Here is a 21,035-nt window from a genome sequence, read left to right as displayed (position 1 = left end):
TGTTGGGACCATACAGAAAATAAAACTGAATTCCTTTGTTAAAAGAATGGCGGCTGTTTTCATTGTCGCCAGGGTATCACTCAGGTCATAGTCATCGTAACTAATAATGGTCAAATAAGTGAAACATTCTATCACCTTGTAACCAGGGATAGGCCATGGAAAATATGATAAAGATAGTTTAGGTTAACATTCATGACCATATAATCACGTAACACTACTATCATATGAGGAATATTCAATCCAAATCTGAACATGTTGCTTGGATATTTATGGTGCTATTGGCTAAGTATCCAAGCAACATGTTCACGTTTGGACTGAATATAATTGTGAAACTTGCTATTTGGAACTGTAAAGACTGTCTACATTGTCCTTCAATATTTTATCAATCAATCATCAATTAACAAAACATAATAAGAGATTCAATAAGAAAACAAAAAGAACAAGCAACTTCAGCATTAAACATGTAAGTATCCTACCGGTTACAGCAAATCTATGTTAACAACAATTAGCAAGTAATCAAACTGATTTGCAAGCAATTACATGCAGCTGACTATGACATAAGGAATATGTTAAATGAGGTATAAATGTTATTGTCATAATGTATGATATAAATTCAAGGACGGACTCCAGTCACAGATATAAATGAACATGGAAAGCATGGAACTAAAGAAAGAGGATGATATACACACCGATCATGGGAGGTTAACCATGATTTAGCATTTGATACAATATAAGAATAGAGCAAACTAACCTCCTCAATGACTGATAGATATTTACACCTTTCCTCTGACATTCTGAGGAGACGAGACTGTAGTTCCCGAGCTTCAGTTGCTAAGATTGATCGCTCACCATACACTTGACCAGATTGCTGCCAATAATCAAATAACATTATATTTCCCTTTTCTCAAGACATATTAAGAAGTTGGGAACAAGAAAATCAAGTGGAAAAAATGTACAACCATATCGTTTTCATCCTTAGATTGTTTCACAATCTGTTGGAGTTCCTCAACCTTTGAAAGAATATGATGACCAGCAACAGAAGCCTCCTCTTGAGCCTGCTTAGCCTTCCCTTCAAGAAGTTCAACTTCTCGCATCATACTCACCATGGATTCCAAGGAGCATACCAAGTATTTCTGCACCAATTTTTTATAATTATTAGAAAAAAAACATGATCTAGCTAATACCACGCATTCAGTAAATAATTATTAGATATCCATCCATGGATAGCAAATAACAAGCTTCAAAAAAATAGACTTAAAATGCAGGATGTATGGTTACAGTGAAATAAATTATACTTTGTACACATTAGGTGATTTAAAGGATAACATAGGTAAGAGAGTACGATCGAAAGGAATTATATTAAACATCAGACGATTTAGTTTTCTAAATTGCACATGTCATTCTAATATTTCCAAGAAAAACAGCTCAGCAAGCATGAGAAAATCCTTATTTGCTTCCCTAATTCATTATCTAATAAAAACATTTCTATAGAAAAAATAAAACAGAATAACTATTTCCATGAAGAGATGCAGTTATTTATTCATCATTTGGATTCCAAAATATTCCTTGAAAATGTAGAGCATTTACAGAATATAATTCATACAATACACAAGCACTAAATCCAAATTTGCCATTGTTATGCTTAAGCATTAACCTAATTAATGGACAAAGTAAATCTTGAGATTCCAAGATTTTCATGCAGAACAAAAAACCGTAGAGCGTGAACTACAAAGTAACATGGAATTTGGAGTTAATTTGACACTTATCATTAATAATCCACACAAACAGTGGAAGAAGTAACTCTACAGTGAGAATAAAGGACCTATCATTTTCATAATGGGTAATTTTGTGTCAGCGCAACAAATGGAAGCAGTGGTGTAGTTGCCTCTATGTATTTTGAAGATCCCATGTTCAAATGACGGAAAAATCCTCTCTACAAATGTAGTAATAGGGCTACAAACACTAAACCCTTTACCAAACCATGCATTAGCGGGATCTGATAGCTGAGGATTTTAAATTCTTCCATGCATAGAAAATTAAAATATTAGCTGAAAGTAATTTGACACACGTTAAGAAAAGGCTCATATTAAACCAAAGATATTTCTTATTTATTTAATAAGCTCAATAAACTGTTTTATCTAAGTTGCGTTTTCCAACAAAGACATGCAAATGGGCCACCAAAGAACAAGCCAGCTTCAATGCTGTAGCTAAATCACGAGCATTAATTACTGAAAATGAATTGATAACATTCAATTGCACGGAGTGCCTTCGTTTTACAGTAATGCATGTTCCCTTTCATTTCTTTTTCATTAAAAAAAATAGATGTATCAAAATCTATAATTCTGTTAAAAATTCAATAATTTCAACAACAACAAAATAACCATTATTTTTTTCTCTAATATAAATCATTCTTTTATGCTACTTGGAATAGTAATTAATTTCTTAAAAAGGCGCTTGTGTTACCACCAAGAGAAAATCCAACCCATTGATTTTTTTATATCAAGTCTAAATTATTGTTATGTGGGAAAACGTGGCTAGTGATATTAAGAATATTACAAAAGATGTGCTTGGTGTTTCAAAGGGAAAATATCATAATAGTAAAAATAGTTGGTGTTGGAATCCAAATGTACAAGAAAAGATAAAAAATAAGAAGATTTGGTATAAAAATTGATTTAGATGTAAAATTTATAATAATTGAGAAAGATATAAAGAAGCACGTAAAAAATCTAAGAAAGCAATATGCGATGCAAAGATCTTAGTTTTTAATGATTTATATAATATATTAGATACTAAGGAGGAAGAAAGATATATGTATAAGTTAGTCAAACAAAGAGATAGTAGTAGTAAAAAAGAGAGAGAGAGAGAGATAGTAGTAGTAAGGATTTAGTTTAAGTGAAGTGTATAAAGGATGAAGATCAAAAAGTACTTTTTTTAGAAGATGATATTCATCAAAGGTGGATGAGATATTTTGCTAAAAATTTTTAAAGAAGAATGTGAAAATACGATTGACTTTAGTGATCTTAGCACCCTAAATGAAAATAAAGATTTATGTTTTTATTGGCGTATTAGTAAAATTGTAATTAGAGAGGCTTTAAAAAAAATCAAGTGTGGAAAAGCTGTTGGACCTGATGATATTCCAATAGAGGAGTGTAAATGCTTAGGAGATAAAGGAATTTCTTGGGTTACTAAACTTTGTAATACTGTTTCGAAGACTAAAAAGATGCAAGACAAGTGGAGAATGAGTTTGTTAATTCCTATTTTTAAGACTAAAGGTGATGCACAAGATTGTGCGAATTATAGAGGAATTAAGTTAATGTGTTATACTTTAAAATATGGGAGCGAGTTATGGAGGCAGGTTGCGGCATGATACTAATGTTTCTCAAAATCAATTTGGATTCATGCCAGGTAGGTATTCTATGGAAACCATACATTTATTAAGAGGTTTGATGGAGAAATATAGAGAGAATAAGGAGGATCTACATATGATATTTATTGATTTAGAGAAAGCATATATTAAAGTTTCAAGAGAAGTGCTATGAAGAGTTAATGAAAAGAAAGGAGTTAATAAAGTTTATATTCAAATCATTAAAGATATGCATGCATGTGTTATTACTTGTGTTCAAACACAAGGTAGTTTGATCAAATATTTTCATATTTCTGTTAGATTACATCAAAGATTAGCTTTGAGCCCATATCTCTTTACTTTAGTCATGGATGTTCTCACTAGACATTTGCAAGAGCTTGTACCCTGGTGTATGCATTTTGCTAATGATATTCTTCTTGTTGATAAAACTAGAGAGGGAGTTAAAGGTAAACTTGAATTATGGAGCTCAACCTTAGAGTCTAAGGGTTTTCATTTGAGTAGATCTAAAGCTGAATATATGTAGTGTAATTTTAATAGTAATAAATCTATTTGGGGAATTGTGACTTTAGGTGATCAAGTCATTAATAAGTATATACGTTTTAGATATCTTGTGTCTATTGTTCAGAGTGATGGTGAAATAGATTGGGATATTATTAGTAAAATTCTAGTTAGTTGGTTGAAGTAAGGAATGCATCGCTTTTTGCTTGATAGAAAAGTCACTCTCAAACTAAGGGAAATTTTTATAAGACGGTTGTGAGACCTGCAATGCTTTATGATGTGGATTGTTGGCAATTTTAAATGTTGCAGAGATTGAATGCTCAAGTGGACGAGTGGATTTACTCTTATAGATAGGATACGAAATGAGCATATACGTGAAACTGTTGGAGTAGCTCCGATGGAAGATAAGACTATTGAGAGTAGCCTTAAGATGATTTGGACACATATTACGGCGGCCTTCTGATGATCAGTTTAGGAAAGCAGATGTATTGATTTATCTTATGTTAAGAAAGGTAGAGGTAGATCTAAAAAGACTGTTAGAAAATATTAAAAATGATCTTTCTTTATTAGAATTAAATAAGAATTTGACTCTTAATAGGACATGATGGAGAAAAAGGATTTATGTAGTCGATCCCATATAGTGGGACCATAAATTAAAATTGCGCAATTAGAAGTGCGCCTCTGCACAATTCTGGCCCAAATAGCCTCAGTGCTTAAGCCTTTTTGGTTCTTAATGAGGCGTACGCCTCTGTCATTGTGAGGCGCGCCTCTGAGGCTAAATTGTGCAATTTAGTGTGAGGCACACGCCTCTTGTAACCGGGACCCACACACTTAAGGTCTAAAAGAATTAAGCTTTCTTCCTCCCCTCTCATATTCGCCTACCCGAAACCGAGCGGACAAACAAAATCGCAGGTCCGCAAGCAGCAAAATCTACTATTGCTAAACGGCCTCCAGATATACATTTTTTTGCAAAGTATCTGTACATGCATAACACTTTAATATCTTTTGATTATCATTTTTTTCTTGAAAATAGTTGAATGGTGGATCCAATTTGGTGATTCCACCCCTGAGTTACTGAGTTTTGCTGTTAGAATTTTGAACTTCACTTGTTCTTCCTTTGGGTGTGAGCGAAACTGGAGTACATATAGTCAAGTGCAAATGAAGAGAAGAAAATCGACTTTCAACACTCAGAATGAACTCTCTTGTATATATTATGCACAACAAGAGGTTGAGAAATAGAAGGTTGAGGAATAAGGGGTTGAAGGATAATGAGGACCATTGATGTGTGATAATGTGGCGTCTGATAATGAGTGATTCATAGATGATGAAACAAATTTATCATTATCAGACCTGCGACTATAGGATCTAAGTGTGAACGTCTTGAGGGACGAAGCAGATCAGGTGGGCACATCCACTAGTACCACACCACACATCCACTAGTTCTGCAGCACAACAAGCAACTAAAGGTATTCCACAACTTCTTATGTGTTATTATATTATATATATATCAAGTGGGCAACTAACATGACAATAATCATTCTTATTGAACAGGTAAGAGAAAAGTGAGTAACATTGAAGATAATGAAGATCTGACATTCATAGATACAATTGGAGAAGAAGATTCCCTTGAAGACTCATTTAGTGATGGAACATGATTTGATTTAATATGTTCTTTCTTATTTGTACTTTGGGAGTTTTGATAGATTATATTTTGTGGTTCTATATTTTGAATTATACTATGCGATGCATATATTGCATCTATTTTCTTACTTTCCACTAATTTCACTTGTCATTTAGATGTTTTTATTGTATGATGGAATCTTACTGTTATTTACCTGCTAAAACTCTTAAACTCTCATTTACGCAATTCTTCGTGCCTGAGACTTACGCCTCACACCGCCTCGAGGCTTACGCCTCACCTCAAGAACGAAAAACGTCTGGAGGCTTATTTACGCAATTTTAAACCTTGAGTGGGACAAAGGTTTGATATTGTTGTTATTGTAGATATTCATCTATACTTCTTCATATTTCTTCCTCAACAAAAAATTTAAAATAAAAAATAGAATAAAATAATTAAAATTAATATATATATATATATACATACACACACATATGATTGGTATGAGTTCATGGCTGCACTAATTGAACAATTTATATTCATTACGTTATGTCAAGATACAAATCATTCATAAGCCTAAAATACTATGCTCTTCTATTTGGAAATTTTTGTTTACAATCCTATCTAATGATTAAAATAACTCATATATGTTTTAATATGAAATAAGACAATGGTAATTTAAAGAGAAATATTTAAAAAAACTATTTATTGATTTTTTCCATTGAATTCATTTTGTAAACACTAGCATTGTTATGTCCCAAGTCTTGGATGAGAAAAGTAGATGATTATGCCAATTATAAGAATGGATATAGTAATGCTCAGATTGATTATTTTCTTGTAAGAAAAATATATAATTTAGATTGCAAATATTGTAAAGTTGTTCTGAGTGAAAGTCTATATACCCAACATCGCTTATTAGTTCTGAACTTTAAAATGAAGAGGAAAAATATAAAAAAATATAATATATCATTATTTAAGGATTAGATGGTGTCATTTAAAGAACTCTAACAAAAATATCTTTGAAAATAAGATTAACGATCTCAAGATTTTATTTGTTGGTGGATGACGAAGCTAATGTTTTGTGGGAAACAATAACTTATAATATTAAGAATATTGCAAAGAATATGCTTGGAGTATCAAAACGAAAAGCTTCTAATAATAAAAATAGTTGGTGATGGAATGAAAATGTGCAATAAAAGATAAAAAATAAAAAGCTCTATTATAAAAATTAATTTATACGTAAAATTTCTAAAAATTGTGAAAGATATAAAATTGCCCGTAAGGCGTCTAAGAAAGCAATTTACGATGCAAATACTTTTTTTAATAATTTATATAATAGATTAGATACTAAAGAGGACGAAAGATATATGTATAAGCTAACCAAACAAAGAGATACTAGTAAAAATTTAGTTCAAGTGAAGTGCGTTAAGGATTAAAATCAAAAAGTACTTTTTTTAGAAGAGAATATTCAACAAAGTGGATGAGATATTTTGATAAACTTTTCAATGAAGATTATGAAAATAAGATTGACTTTAGTGACCTTAACACTCTAAATGAAAATAGAAATTTTTGTTTTTGCCGGCGTATTACTAAAACTGAAATTATAGAGGCTTTAAAGAAAATGAAGTGTGGGAAAAATGTTGAACCTGATGATATTCAGGTAGACGTGTGGAAATGCTTAGGAGATGAAGAAATTTCTTAATTTACTAAACTTTTTAATATTATTTTGAAGACTAAAAAGATGTCAGATGTGTCGAGAATGAATGTGTTGATTTTTATTTTTAAAAATAAAGGTGATGCACAAGATTGTGCGAATTATAGAGGAATTAAGTTGATGTGTCATACTTTAAAACTATGAGAGAGAATTATGGAGCATAGGTTACAACGTGATACTAATATTTCTCAAAATCAATTTGGATTCAGGTAGGTCTATTATGGAAGCCATACATTTATTGAGATATTTGATGAAGAAGTTTAGAGAGAATAAGAAGGATCTTCATATAATATTTATTAATTTGGAGAAAGCATATGATAAAGTTCCAAGAGAAATGCTATGGAGAGCTCTAAAAAAGAAAGGGGTTAATAATGCTTATATTCAAGTTATTAGGGATATGTATGATGGAGCTGTTAGTTGTGCTAAAAAACAATGTGGTTTGACCAAGTATTTTCCAATTTCAGTTGGATTACATCAAGGATCAGCCTTAAGTCGATATCTTTTTGCTTTAGTCTTAGATGTTCTTACTAGAGATTTGCAAGAGAATGTTCCCGATGCATGCTTTTTGCTGACGATATTCTTTTTGTTGATAAAACTAAAGAGGGACTTAAAGGTAAACTTGAATTATAGAGATCAACCTTAGAGTCTAAAGGTTTTTGTTTAAGTAGATCTAAAATCGAATACATGGAGTGTAATTTTAGTAGTAATAGTTCTAGTGGGGGTTTGTGATTTTGAGCGATCAAGTCATTAATAAGAGTTCGCATTTTAAATATCTTGGGTCTATTGCTCAGAGTGATGGTGAAATAGGGAGATACATATATAATTCGGTTGAGGAGTACATCTCACGCTAGTAAGGCGAGGTGTGCCTCAAGACGGGCCTCAGCCAAGCTGAGGCGTAAGCCTCATAAAAAAAAGCTCAAGGCGTAAGCCTCGAGGCATTTTTCACTAGAATTGCGCTGAGGCGGGCCTCAAGCCGAGACTAATATTGCGCAGTTTTAAACAATGAATATACGAGTAATGTGTGATGTTGTTGAGATTGTGCAATGTGCCATTGATATTTATGTAGTTGATAAATGAAGTACTCTATCCTTACATAGATTAATTCATTATTGTCTACCTTGCAGCATAATGGTATAGAACGAAAACTAGGAGCGTTTACAACACCTAGAGGTCATGAGACTTCTTGAAGATGTCGAGCTCACGCACAAAAACTTGAGTCTTAAACTTGCCTAACTAGGTTTCTCTCTGGAGGAAGGAGAACTTCAAATAGACCCAAATAAGATAGCTACAAGCCAACTATAGCCCAAACCATGCATAGTTTTCAAAGTCTAAAGTTTCATGAAAGCTTGTGGGTATATGAACGAGTTCGCACATCATTTCTTGATGTAAGTTGCAACATTTCATGCCATTGTCAGTGCTGCCAACCACTCTAGTTGTTGGAAACAAATAGAGTACCTTCCAACAATGTTTAAAATTGCGTATTCGGGTATTGAGGCGTTTTTCATTCGTGAGGCGAGGCGTAAGCCTCAAGGCGTTTTAGGCGTAAGCCTCAAAATCAAAAGATTGCGTAAACATAAAATGATAAATTTGTTATATAATAATGAGTGAATAATATAAAACATAAAAAAGCATAAGATATGAAGTGAAATCAAAATATCTCAATAATAAGACAACATGAAATATAATTCAACTCAAAATTCTATCTTTCTGAAATCCCAATATTCTTTTCATTAACATATAATTCCGATTTCCAAAAATAAATAGCAATGACATATCACATAAGAACTCATAAGTCATCAGCACTGTCATCACTAAGGGGTTCTTCATTTGATTCATCATTATGGTGAACTGCTCTCTCCCATTCCTCCTCTCCTATAGTCCAATGTCGGGCATTTACTTCAAGATTTATGTAAGTTTTAATATATATAGCGTGAGGCGTAAGCCTCATGCCAGTGAGGCGAGGCGGGCCTCAACCAAGTTGAGGCGCAAGCCTCATAAAAAAAACTCGAGGCGTAAGCATCGAGGCGTTTTTTACTGGAATTGCGCAAAGGCGGGCCTCAAGGCGAGCCTCATATTGCGCAATTTTAAACCATGCCTTCCAATTAAAATAGAATATAGCCAAGAAACCGATGCTATTCATCCCAACATTCAATGAACATTTGAGCACAATAAGGATGTGTTACGTTTTGGATGCCATACTCATCTAAGAAAGTTTATTAGTAGCCTGCCACTCAAAGATATTATAGGGAGTTCACAAACATTTCCACCTATGCTAAGGAGTTGTTTGCCATATATTAGGCGGTGAAACATCTGAATCACTATATATGATGCAATAAAAAAAATATTGCAAATTCAAATCTTCCTTACCATAACTTTAAATAAAATAGGCAACAACAACAAACAATTTAAATAAAACACGACGCAATGACACCTTACAACTTATAAAAATTTTTATAAGAAAGATACAAGTGGAATGGAAAACATGAAGAGAAGAAGTAGAAGAAGGTAATGAGGATAGCTCGCAAGCTAAAAACCCGCTGGTTCCACATTCCAACAATTCATCACAATTCTCTCCATTTTTTCCACAAAGAAATCAATCACCTTATATAGAAAAAGAAGGGGAAAGGATATTAAATGCACACTAAAATTTGACACCCAAATAGCCAATAGAAGCCTTCCAAAACAGTCACAAAGCTCTTCCAAATCAACCCAATTAATTAGAAAATTAAACATCATGCATAGGTTTCAACAAATGGAGAAACTGAGCAGCCACAACAGGGAAAAACAAGCAGCCAACCGTAAAGCCAGCAAGGAAACCGAAGGGGGGAGCTTGGGAAACGAAGAGCTAGGAGGGAAAATCGAAGTCCTTGACTGCATCAATTTTCCCCTGGTGGAAGAATCTCATTCCCTGATGAGAATGCCTCAGAACTTCTATGATGTTTCAAATGCGCAATTTCTGATGGGAGATCTTCCTCTTGAATTGGAACTTCGACTTGTTGATTGATTTAACTATCCATTTTTTTGCTTTTGATTTTAAAAAGAAAGGAAGACCAAATTGATGCAATAAAAAAAGTATTGCAAACTCAAACCTTCCTTACCATAAACATAACAATATTATTATAAATAAAGGCACACCTTACAACTTTAAATAAAATGTACAACAACAACAAACAATTTAAATAAAACATGACGCAACGACACCTTACAACTAATAAATTTTTTTTGAAGAAAGATACATGTGGAATGGAAACCATGAAGAGAAGAAGTGGATAGAAGGCCGAGACGAAATAGAAGAAGTAAGGTAGAGAGGATAGCTCGCAAGCTAAAAACCCGCAGATTTCACATTCCAACAATTCATCACAAATCTCTCGATTTTTTTTCATAAAGAAAGCAACCACCTTATATAGAAAAATAAGAGGAAAGGATATTAAATACTCCCAAAAATTTGCCACCCAAATAGCCAATAGAAGCCTTCCAAAATAGCCACAAAGCTCTTCCAAATCAGCCCAATTAATTAGAAAATTAAACATCTTGTATAGGTTTCAACAAATGGGGAAACCGAGCAACCACAACAAGTAAAAACGAGCAGCCAACAGTAAAGCCAGCAAGGAAACCGAAGGAGTAGCTTGGGAAACGAAGAGCCTGGAGGAAAAATCGAAGTCCTTGACTACATCATTTCTTGATGTTGGTTGCAATATTGCAAGCCATTGCCAGTGCTGCCAACCACTCTAGTTGTTGGAAACAAATAGAGTACCTTCCAATTAAAATAAAATATAGCCAAGGAACCGATGTTATCCATCCCAACCTTCAATAAACATTTGAGCACAATAAGGATGTGTTATGTTATGGATGCCATACTCATCTAAGAAGGTTTTTTAGTAGCCTGCCGCTCGAAGATATTATAGGGAGCCCAAAAAAATTTCCACCTATGATAAGTTGTTTGCCATATATTAGGCGGTGAAATATATAGATCAAAGAAGTGACCATACACACAAATCATATGTCATCATAATATTTGCAAACTCAAGGAAAATTGCATAAAGCATGGCTAATGAAATGGAAAAAGAACCTACAACAATTGATCAAATATAAGAATGTTGCACATACTTAAATGAAAAACTTGGTTTACTATCCAATTGCAAACACTTTCATAACTTCGTTCAAGAATATGCAGGTTTATTAGATCCACCACAAGAAGTATAGCATGTTGTATGCAAGAAGAATTGGAGGCACTTGGACAAAATAAATTGATGGTTTATATTCATCAGGGTGGGCTCCTCTTGCAAGGGAATCAATTATATGCCTAAGAAGCCTGTACTTGGACATGGACACAGAAAACATTTACTTTACAGTTGGTAGGACATATCGGAGTGGAGAAAACTCAAGCAAAATTTAATGTTATGTTTATTAGCCAAATATGCATTCAAATGTACAACAGAGAATATATATTTACAACATTTTTAGTCTGCCAAAACAACAAGTTGGGCTTCTAAACACATTCTCAACGCTTAGCTACCCATATGAATTCATCTCAATGGACTCTTGGGAGAAAGATTGTAAAGTTATTCCAAGTGAAATTTTATGCACCCAACATCGTTTATTAGTTTTAGACTTTACGATGAATGGGAAAGAGAATGAAAAATAAAGTAAAAAGTTGCACTAAGATTAGATGGGGGCATTTAAAGAACACTTACAAAAATATTTTTGAGTAAGATTCAATATCTTAAGATTTTACCAATGGGAAAAAATAACTAGTGATATTAAAAATGTTGCAAAGGATGTTCTTGGAATGTCAAAAAGAAAAGTTACTAATATTAAAAATAGTTTGTGCTGGAATCAAAATGTACAAAAAAAGATCAAAAATAAGAAGCAATGTTATTAAAATTGGTTTAAATTTAAAAACTTTGAAAATTGAAAAAGTTATAAAGTGGCCCAAGCAATATGCAATGTAAGGAATTTTACATTTAATAATTTCTATAATATATTAGATACCAAAAAGAGCAAAATATATATGTATAAGTTAGTCAAGCAAAGAGATAAGAGAAGGATTCAATTCAAGTGAATTGTATTAAGGATGAAAATAAAAAAGTACTTTTATTAGAAGATGATATTCAAAAAAGGTAAATGAGATATTTTGATAAACTTTTCAATGAAGATTGTGCAAATACAATTGACATTAGTAACATTATCAACCTAAATGAAAATAAAGAATTTTATTTTATCGACGTATTAGCAAAATTGAAAAAGTTGTTGGATCTAATGATATTCCAATAGAGGTGTGGAAGTGTTTAGGAGATAAAGGAATTTCTTGACTTATGAAACTTTTCAATATTATTTTGAAGAATAAAAAAATGTCATATGAGTGGAAGAGTGTGTTGATCCATATTTTTAAGAATAAAGGTGACGAACAACTGTGTGTGAATTATAAATGAATTAAGTTAATTTGTAATACTTTAAAACTATGGGAGAGAGTTATTGAGCAATGTTTAAAATTGCGTATTCGGGTATTGAGGCATTTTTCATTCGTGAGGCGAGGCGTAAGCCTCAAGGCATTTTGAGGCGTAAGCCTCAAAATCAAAAGATTGCTTCATAAAATGATAATTTTTTTATATACTAATGAGTAAATAATATAAAACATAAAAAAGCATAAGATATGAATTGAAATCAAAATATCCCAATAATAAGACAACATGAAATATAGTTCAACTAAAGATTCTATCTTTCCCACATCCCAGTATTCTTTTCATTAACATATAATTCCAATTTCCAAAAACAAATAGCAATGACATGTCACATAAGAACTCATAAGTCATCAACACTGTCATCACTAAGAGGTTCTTCATTTGAATCATCATTATGATAAACTGCTCTCTCCCCTTCCTCCTCTCCTATAGAGTCCAATGTCGGGCATTTACTTCAAGATTTATGTAAGTTTTAATATATATAGCGTGAGGCGTAAGCCTCATGCCAGTGAGGCGAGGCGGGCCTCAACCAAGTTGAGGCGCAAGCCTCATAAAAAAAACTCGAGGCGTAAGCATTGAGGCATTTTTTACTGGAATTGCGCAAAGGCGGACCTCAAGGCGAGCCTCATATTGCGCAATTTTAAACAAGGTTATTGAGCATAATATAGTTGATTGTGTAATAAAGACTTTGAAATTGAATTTCATCGTCTTCATGTTTGCTTAGGCTAAAGAAAAAAATGCAAGAGCTCAATGAGGAAAAAAATCAAACACACCGAAAAAATGCCTATGACTAAAAATACAATTGATGACAAAATAAGCTGAGCACATTAAATGCTTCATCCCATAATTCAGGGTTCAACAATATTATATATCATGTCCCATACATTTTTTTTTTAAATATATTATTATGATATCATGTTCAATGCATGTTAGTGTCTTATATTTTCAATAATACATGTGTCACATGTTCGTGTCCATGTCCCGTGTCTATATCAATTTCTACTAAAATAAAACAACAAAGGATAAAATCATTTTAACCTTCTTCAAATAACTACATATAATACAATTTAAAAAAATTTAAAATACCTAAAATTTTACATCATTGTTATTATAGATGAAAACTTATCAATGTCTACATCCAAAGTTTCTTAAAGACAACAAAAAACTAAATAACAAAATTAAACAAACACACTTTCAAACATCATACCTTGCTGATTTTGGCATCCTCAATAGACTCCTCAACCACATCTGTGCTAACTGCATGACCTGATTGAGTAGCTAAATCTATAGGGAGAACATATTCCTCTGATGAAATATCCAAATAATTCACATCTAAATCATGGGCGCTATGATTTTCATAATCAATTGCATCCTTGTAAGTTTCATTTATAGAATCCTGATAAATCTGATCTTTCTCACTGACACCTGACAAGCTAAGAGCGCATGTAAGGACAGGCGATGGATAAACCACAGTTTCTAAGTCATGCAAATTAAAAGGTCTATATCCATCACTAGAACATCCAGACAAATTGTCGCATACATTTAGTTCAATGTTGATGTCATTCTGTTTTTCAGATCCATATTCCACGGGACTTTCACAGTTATTATCAAAAACAGCTGATGAAATGGTTTGCTCATCAAGTTGAACTGTAATGTTTTCTCCATCTCTCAATTGAAACACATCTTTAGTTTCAAGCTCCTCGGAATATTTGGTAAGCTGTTTAGTCAGAATGATATTCTCAGGTCCTCCATCAGAGAGGGATTCAAAATGATTGTTTTGATTAGGTGGTTTATAAAAGAAGTTCTCATCCTCTTTCTCAGACAAGTGATTTAAATTCAAACTCAAGCCGTTATTATAACTAGATTCTTCTTGTTCTGTACTTGGTTTTGAATCTGCAGCTAAAAACATAAGATGGGGTTGCCATAAAACACATCCTTTTGTACCATCTGCAACTAAAGAGTCCATGCCTCGATTTTCAGCTCCTACAATAAAATCTGGCATGCCAAAAGGAGAGACTGTTTTGTCATCAGGAATGTTGATATGCTCAGGTCCATTGTCTCCTTCATGAACCAACAAGAAAAACTAGTTAACAAGACATATCCAGCATTTCTTATGATTAAGCACCTAAAATGATATGTTAGATGACGGAGAAAGTAAGAGGCCTGAATAAATTCTATCATCAACAGATTTTAATAGTAAGAACTAACAAGCACTAAAATCAAAGCATTATCTAGAACGTGCATAACAATAAAACATGCATACATGTATTTCAACATAGTAATTATCATCATCCACACAAAGAAAGCTATCTTCATAAAATGGTTTAGGAGGATTTCCATACAAGCCATTGAATTATTACTTATTTACATATCTAACACTTAAATCTTTATATTCACTTATACAACACCTAATTTCTAAATCATATCGAAAATAACACTAAAATTAACTTGTCTAAAATAAAATACACATTTTCATACAAATGTTTTGAAGTGACTCAGACCCTAAAATTTTATATCAGTATTATAAAGTTTTATGTTTTAGATATACTAATATTAAAAACTATGTGGTATATATGGAAATCCCCCAAAAGCTTATTTTTATCATAATCAAAAGAAAATTTAAGCAATCCTTACAAATTTCATTCAAGTGCAATGCATATTACAAACGCTAAAGAAAACAAACATGCATAGGAGTGTGAACATGAATATGTGCAAGTTTTAGAGTTTAATAATACATAAATGAATGAACAAAATGTATCTCACACTTTTGTGGGCATGTAAAATAACCTAGAGAATAAGCAAAAAAGTTTGCATGAATAGAAATCAAAATAAGCACACACACTACAAAACTTAAAAATGTAGGCATACAAATCTGCACAAAAATAAAGCTCACACATGCAAGATGCGCATTCTACCTCCAAGCATTTATGATCACAAACATGCTCATAAGGTGAAAGTAAAATCACTTGAACGAATGAGAACCCCACTAGAAGATAAAAAATGAGGAAATCCTTTGAGAGGGCATAAGCAAACATACTCTCCCTTAATTCTTGTTCCGGAATACCATTGTCATGAAGAATGCATGGAAAATCTGGTTTTGTGTTTGCTGCAGGTAAGACTTCCGACAAGATAAACTCAATTGCTTCATTAATATCTTCTTCATGTTCAATAGATATAGCCCTTAATATACGCAGGTCCACCTGAGGAAGAAGAATCATTCATGTCACTGATAAATTGGCTCAAGAATTATGATCAGAAAATCATAGAAACAAGGAGATCAGTTATTGTAAACAATATCTGAGGGTACTGGTAAAAAGCTTGCAACGGCTCAAATAAAGAATCAATCAAGCAGTCATGTCGGAGAGATTTTTCATTTTTATGAATTTCATTTATTTGTATTTTGCATCAGGAGATCACCAGAATAAACAAAAACTCATTAAAAACTAATGTAATCTTCAAGATCATCCAAACTAGCAAATTTCCATAAATTTTAATGGAGATAGAAACACATGCTTGACTAAATTCTTTAAAATGCCAACTGATCAAAACCTTTGGAAAATAAGAAACAATCCAACAGAGATATTCTCATATTTTGTTGACTCCAATCTTTCAAGAAAAAATTTTCTGCTCAACATTTGTAAACGTTTTATGTCCTTTCCAGTGAATGAAAAGTGGATTTAAACCCAATAATTGCATTGACAGATGGAATAAATTCTCTTGCATTGCAAAACATGTCCATGAAAGAGTAAGAATATTGTTCCCTTACAAGTTTGGTAAACCATGGCTCCAGTTGGTAAAAATATATCAGACGCTCAGAGTTGAGAGGTAAAATTATGCAACAAATTTAAAATGTGATATAATCAAGGGTATAAATATCAGAATCAAATACAAAATCACAATCAGTGACGGAAGATAAATACACGGACAAAAATATTAGTGGACATGAAAAAGAAATATTTTCAATAAGAAAATTAAACCTGACGCCTCACCTGAGGGAAAAGCTCCCGAAGACTCTTAAAAATCGAGGAGGAACTCATTCTACTATCAATAGCAACCTGTCAAAAGAAGGGCGCAAGTCAAAATGCATCTAATCAAGTCAGGTATTCTACAAGCGAATTGAAATACTACCCATCAATGAACAAAATAGGTGAAATCAATTCATAAAACTGCCATACTTAAAATTGGATCAAACTAACACCCACCAACAAAACTTAGCGTCGATTGGTCCTTACACAAGTTAGCTTCAAAAGACTGAGCCCTCCATAGACAGACGAACAACGAGAAATAACGTTGCAAGAAGAAGAATGGTCGTCAAAGTGCACTCCTACGTATGGAGGGTAGAAATGTTGGAAACCCTATGGAGGATAGAGATGTTGGAAACCCTATGGAGGACAGAAATGTTGGAAACCCTAGGAGAGAGAACTTAGAGAACAAGAGGTGGCACGAGTAAAATTTATGGATGGTCCTCTTACGGTCGTCCATCCGCGTCCATAGGGGAAGAAGCTTTGCTCCGAAGGATTCGATGTGATTCCAAGAAAAAATAAAATTAAAAAAAAAAAACATAATAATAATAATAAGAGGAGGGTATTGAATCGTGCGGCCGAGCCTCGGCTGAAAGTGGGAAGGACGACGATGTGTCGTCGGGCGAGCTAGCCTAGACCTCAAAGTAGGTTTTTTTAAATAACTATAAGTATTTTATGATAATTTTATAATTTCAGCTTATTATAAAAAATATATATTTTCCCAATAAAAAGAATTACTATAAAAAGGAATATTCAAAGACCACACCTTTTAGGAAAATTCACATACTAGATTTTTGTGAGCCGCATCCTCCTCTTTGCTTCACCACCTCGACATAGCATGAGGGGGAACTTCAAATGGGTTGCTTAGGGGTTTCGAGTACCCCATGGTTGGTCGTCGTTGCTCCTCCCGGCTTCGCCCACTAGCTGCTACTTCTATCTGCCTCGTCATGCCTCCTCCTTTTTCCTCTTCCATCCCGCCTATGTGCGCTCTCCCCTACCTCACCAACCTACTGCCACTTCTTCCTGCCAAGCCGCTCCACCACCTTCTCATATTCCCCTTCTCATAAGCTTGGTCAGGTTTATAAAGATAAATGCCCTGTTGTGCTTTCCCTTCATCTATTAAATCAGGCCTCTTGGCTATGGCCTCCTGACCAAGTCAGATATGGATCTATACACCAATGACTACTTGTGAAGGTGCCCTCTAACAGGTATCTTATAGGTTATGTCTAGTTTGGGCAAAAGGTGAATTATCTCTTATTTCAGAAAAGTATGTTTGGAGGACTCGCTCAGGAGCTAAGGAGTTTATCAATAAAGCATGGCAGACCACATTCAGCCACATCCTCCAAGCAGTCACATCTCCGACGTGGTGACTATAGAAGTTCCTCTCTTAGTCGAATAATTATTTAACGCGAGACCCATCAAAAGTCAAGCTAAAGTCACACATCTCATCCATAAGACATCCACAAGACATCCTTGGTTCCTTAATGGGAGGCCATTCATCTTTAAGCGATGGACTCTAGAATTTGCTCCAATTAAGGAAGATTTTAAGGATGTGTCTATTTGGGTTAAAATCCCTAATCTCCCTTTATGTTGTTGGTCTAAGTTAATTGGGTATCTCAAGAAATAGCAAGCAAAATAGGTATTCCCTTGATTGTTGACCCCCTTGCTGCAAAAATATCTTGATTAACCTTTGCTCGGGTATGCATGGCCAATTCTCTACCTCCTCCCAGTTTTTTTGATGAGATCAACATCAATATATGTGGGAAGGATGCGTATCTTTCAATTTTATATGAATGGAATCCTTGCTCTTACATGGTTTTGTGGCACATTTTCCCATGATGACTCCTCTTATCCCAAATATACAAATAATATTCATTTTCATTATATCCAACAACCTACCAATATCTCTTTTATGGATAGGGGCAGCAGTCACAATCTTTGTCCACCCATTCATGCTAAACAACCACCATTGCAAACCCCAATATTTATTCCACTCACAATCCCAGCATTCCCTCCATATCCACAAACCCTTCCTTGGTTCAAGACCTTAATGTCTCAACATTTAACTCACATGTAAATAGCACCTCTTAAGTAACATCAAACCACAAATGATTATTATTTACACCACTTTAGTGTATTCAAGCTCTTCTAATCCCATCTTGGATGCCTTTGTTGCTCCCCATGGTTCTTTGAATATTGGTATTATGGGCGCTCTTCTTGATGTGGGCAAAGCTATATTTTTTTTAATGTTTCCTTGCTTCCTTATTGGCTATATGGGTATTTAATCTTTGTGTTATTTTTCCTTATTGGGCTTGACACATATCTTCCCATGATGGCTAGTTGTAATATTTGGATTCCCATTTTGTTTGTTGTTAATGTGCTCCAGGCAGATTTTGTATGGTTGTTGATGTACAACATGCAAATTTTATTTCCCTATGCTGGTTGTTCTTCCCATGGTGTTGTCCCCCTTTTTTCCTCTTGCGGGTTGTTCGATTTCAACCCTACTATTTTCCTATACTAAGTGGATTAATTCCTCGTTAAATGGGCTATCTTATGAGGCTTCTATTAGCTACTTGGGGTGGCACATTTATGTTGCATTTAGACCTTTTTTGATATATATAGAGCTATTTTGGTTACTAGAAATATATTTTTTGCTGAAAATCTTTGGAACAAAAACCTGTGGGTTTAAATAGCTTACGAGTTATTGTCTTCTATCTCCTAATAAATTCATCTCAGACTTCTACCTAATTCTTCTCTTCATAGTTTTCATTCCACTTGTATCTTTCTTCTCAAACTTTTATAAGTTGTAGTGTGTCTTGTTTTAATAGTATTGTTATCTTGTTTAAGTTTGTCTATATTTTAAGGAAAAAATATGTCTTTTGAAATTACTAGATAGACAAGAGGGGGGGTGAATTGTAAAAACTTTTTGACAATAATTAAAACCTAAGCAGGAGTTCTAAATCTTTTTGTTGTTTTTAGAATTTTAATATGAAAAATTAAACAACCTTTTTTAAATTTCCAAGTCAAATATTTTGAAATTAAAAAGGCACGCAGTAATGAAAAAACAGTAAGGAAAAAACACACCAAGATTTTTATGTTGGTTCGGTCAAAATATGACCTACGTCCACTCCTCGGAGTCCTCCGCTCCGGGATTTTCACTACCAACTATAGTTCTCCTTTTGCCCCCCTTGGCAAGACGAAGAAGCCTTTACAAACCTCCCTTTCACCAACCCTGCGTGGCGGAGTGCCAAACTCTGTTTTCGCCCTCTTGGCGACGGCAGAGAACCTTCTCGTTTTTCTCCCTCCTGGAGAAGGCAGAGTACCTCGAGGTCACGGATGTAGACGAGCATTTCCCTTGGAGATCCTCCCTCAAATTCTTCTAGGGCCATAGGAGGAGCAAAATGCAGCAAGTTCGGAGCAACTGTGTGATTTCCCTCACACCTCTTCTCCCACACAACGCTCACCCTCTCCTTCCTCTCTCAAACCCTAAAGAACTTCTCTAGAGCTCTCTCCCTTGGAATCCCTCTCTAACCACGTTCTCCTCTCTTGATTCACACATCAAAATATGACAAGTTTTTACCCATAAAACGGGCTCCAAAATCCCTGAAATCTCAAAGTAGATGTTACTATCGTACAGTACGGTTATATACTCGTACAGTATGATCTTCATAAATAGACTTCGTCCTGGTACGAAGTGGTACGAACAGTTCAAAAATGTTCGTACGGTACGATACTAAATCGTACGGTACGATCCATGACAACACAGTTCGTACAAGACAATAGTCGGGACGATCAGACATCGTCTCTATTCATCATATGGTACGATATACATCATCCAGTACGATGGGACAAAAACAACTAATCGTCCGGGACGATTGTAATTCGTCTCTATTCATCGTATTGTACGAATGGGTTCGTACAGTACAAGGTCAAATTATAATTAAGCCCGAAATTCTTGCACTAATCACTGGTTAAGTTAAGTAAGTATTTAAAAATACTCGTACAGTTCGAACATATTTGTACAATACAAACGGCGAAAAATTTCTTACTTAAGTTAAACAACGGCTAGGGTTTTGGATTCAAACATATCATATAGTACGATATAATTTTGTACGGTACGATCTATTCACAGAATCGTATGACAACCTTCTAATCGTACGGTACGAATTATCATCGTACAGTACGATCTACAGAGAAGAAATTCTATTACATTCTACATTTAAAACCTCTCCCCCTGTGTGTGTGCATGGTTACTCGAGCTTTTATACATTTTGTGGCCAGACTCAAGAAAATAAAAATGAAATAAAAAGAGAATACATTGCAGACTCTTACTCCTAATCTACCCATCCTTGAGTCT

The 21,035-nt window shown here is 33.9% G+C and overlaps 1 protein-coding gene across 2 annotated transcripts in view; it reads right to left on the bottom strand.

Moving 5' to 3' along the window:
- LOC110095700 overlaps window positions 1-17,172 on the bottom strand; it is a 28,181-nt gene extending 11,009 nt beyond the window's left edge. Inside the window, exons 1-6 of one of the 2 annotated variants that reach the window (XM_020821374.2) lie at window positions 16,859-17,172; window positions 16,646-16,711; window positions 15,694-15,856; window positions 13,864-14,717; window positions 960-1,133; window positions 752-868 (exon numbers count right to left, since the gene is read on the bottom strand). In XM_020821374.2, the coding sequence (XP_020677033.1) occupies window positions 752-868; window positions 960-1,133; window positions 13,864-14,717; window positions 15,694-15,856; window positions 16,646-16,693 (1,356 nt within the window). In that variant the 5' untranslated portion in view covers window positions 16,694-16,711; window positions 16,859-17,172. The remainder of the gene's footprint in view (window positions 1-751; window positions 869-959; window positions 1,134-13,863; window positions 14,718-15,693; window positions 15,857-16,645; window positions 16,712-16,858) is intronic. The other variant, XM_020821442.2, reaches the window with a different exon arrangement.
- Between the last annotated feature and the right edge of the window lie 3,863 nt (window positions 17,173-21,035).

This window comes from Dendrobium catenatum, unplaced genomic scaffold (genome assembly GCF_001605985.2).
Source record: "Dendrobium catenatum unplaced genomic scaffold, ASM160598v2 fragScaff_scaffold_265, whole genome shotgun sequence".
In the NCBI taxonomy this organism is placed as follows: Eukaryota; Viridiplantae; Streptophyta; class Magnoliopsida; order Asparagales; family Orchidaceae; genus Dendrobium; species Dendrobium catenatum.
The sequence above is the reverse complement of the archived record's forward strand: the minus strand, read 5'-3'. Positions and strand labels throughout refer to the sequence as shown.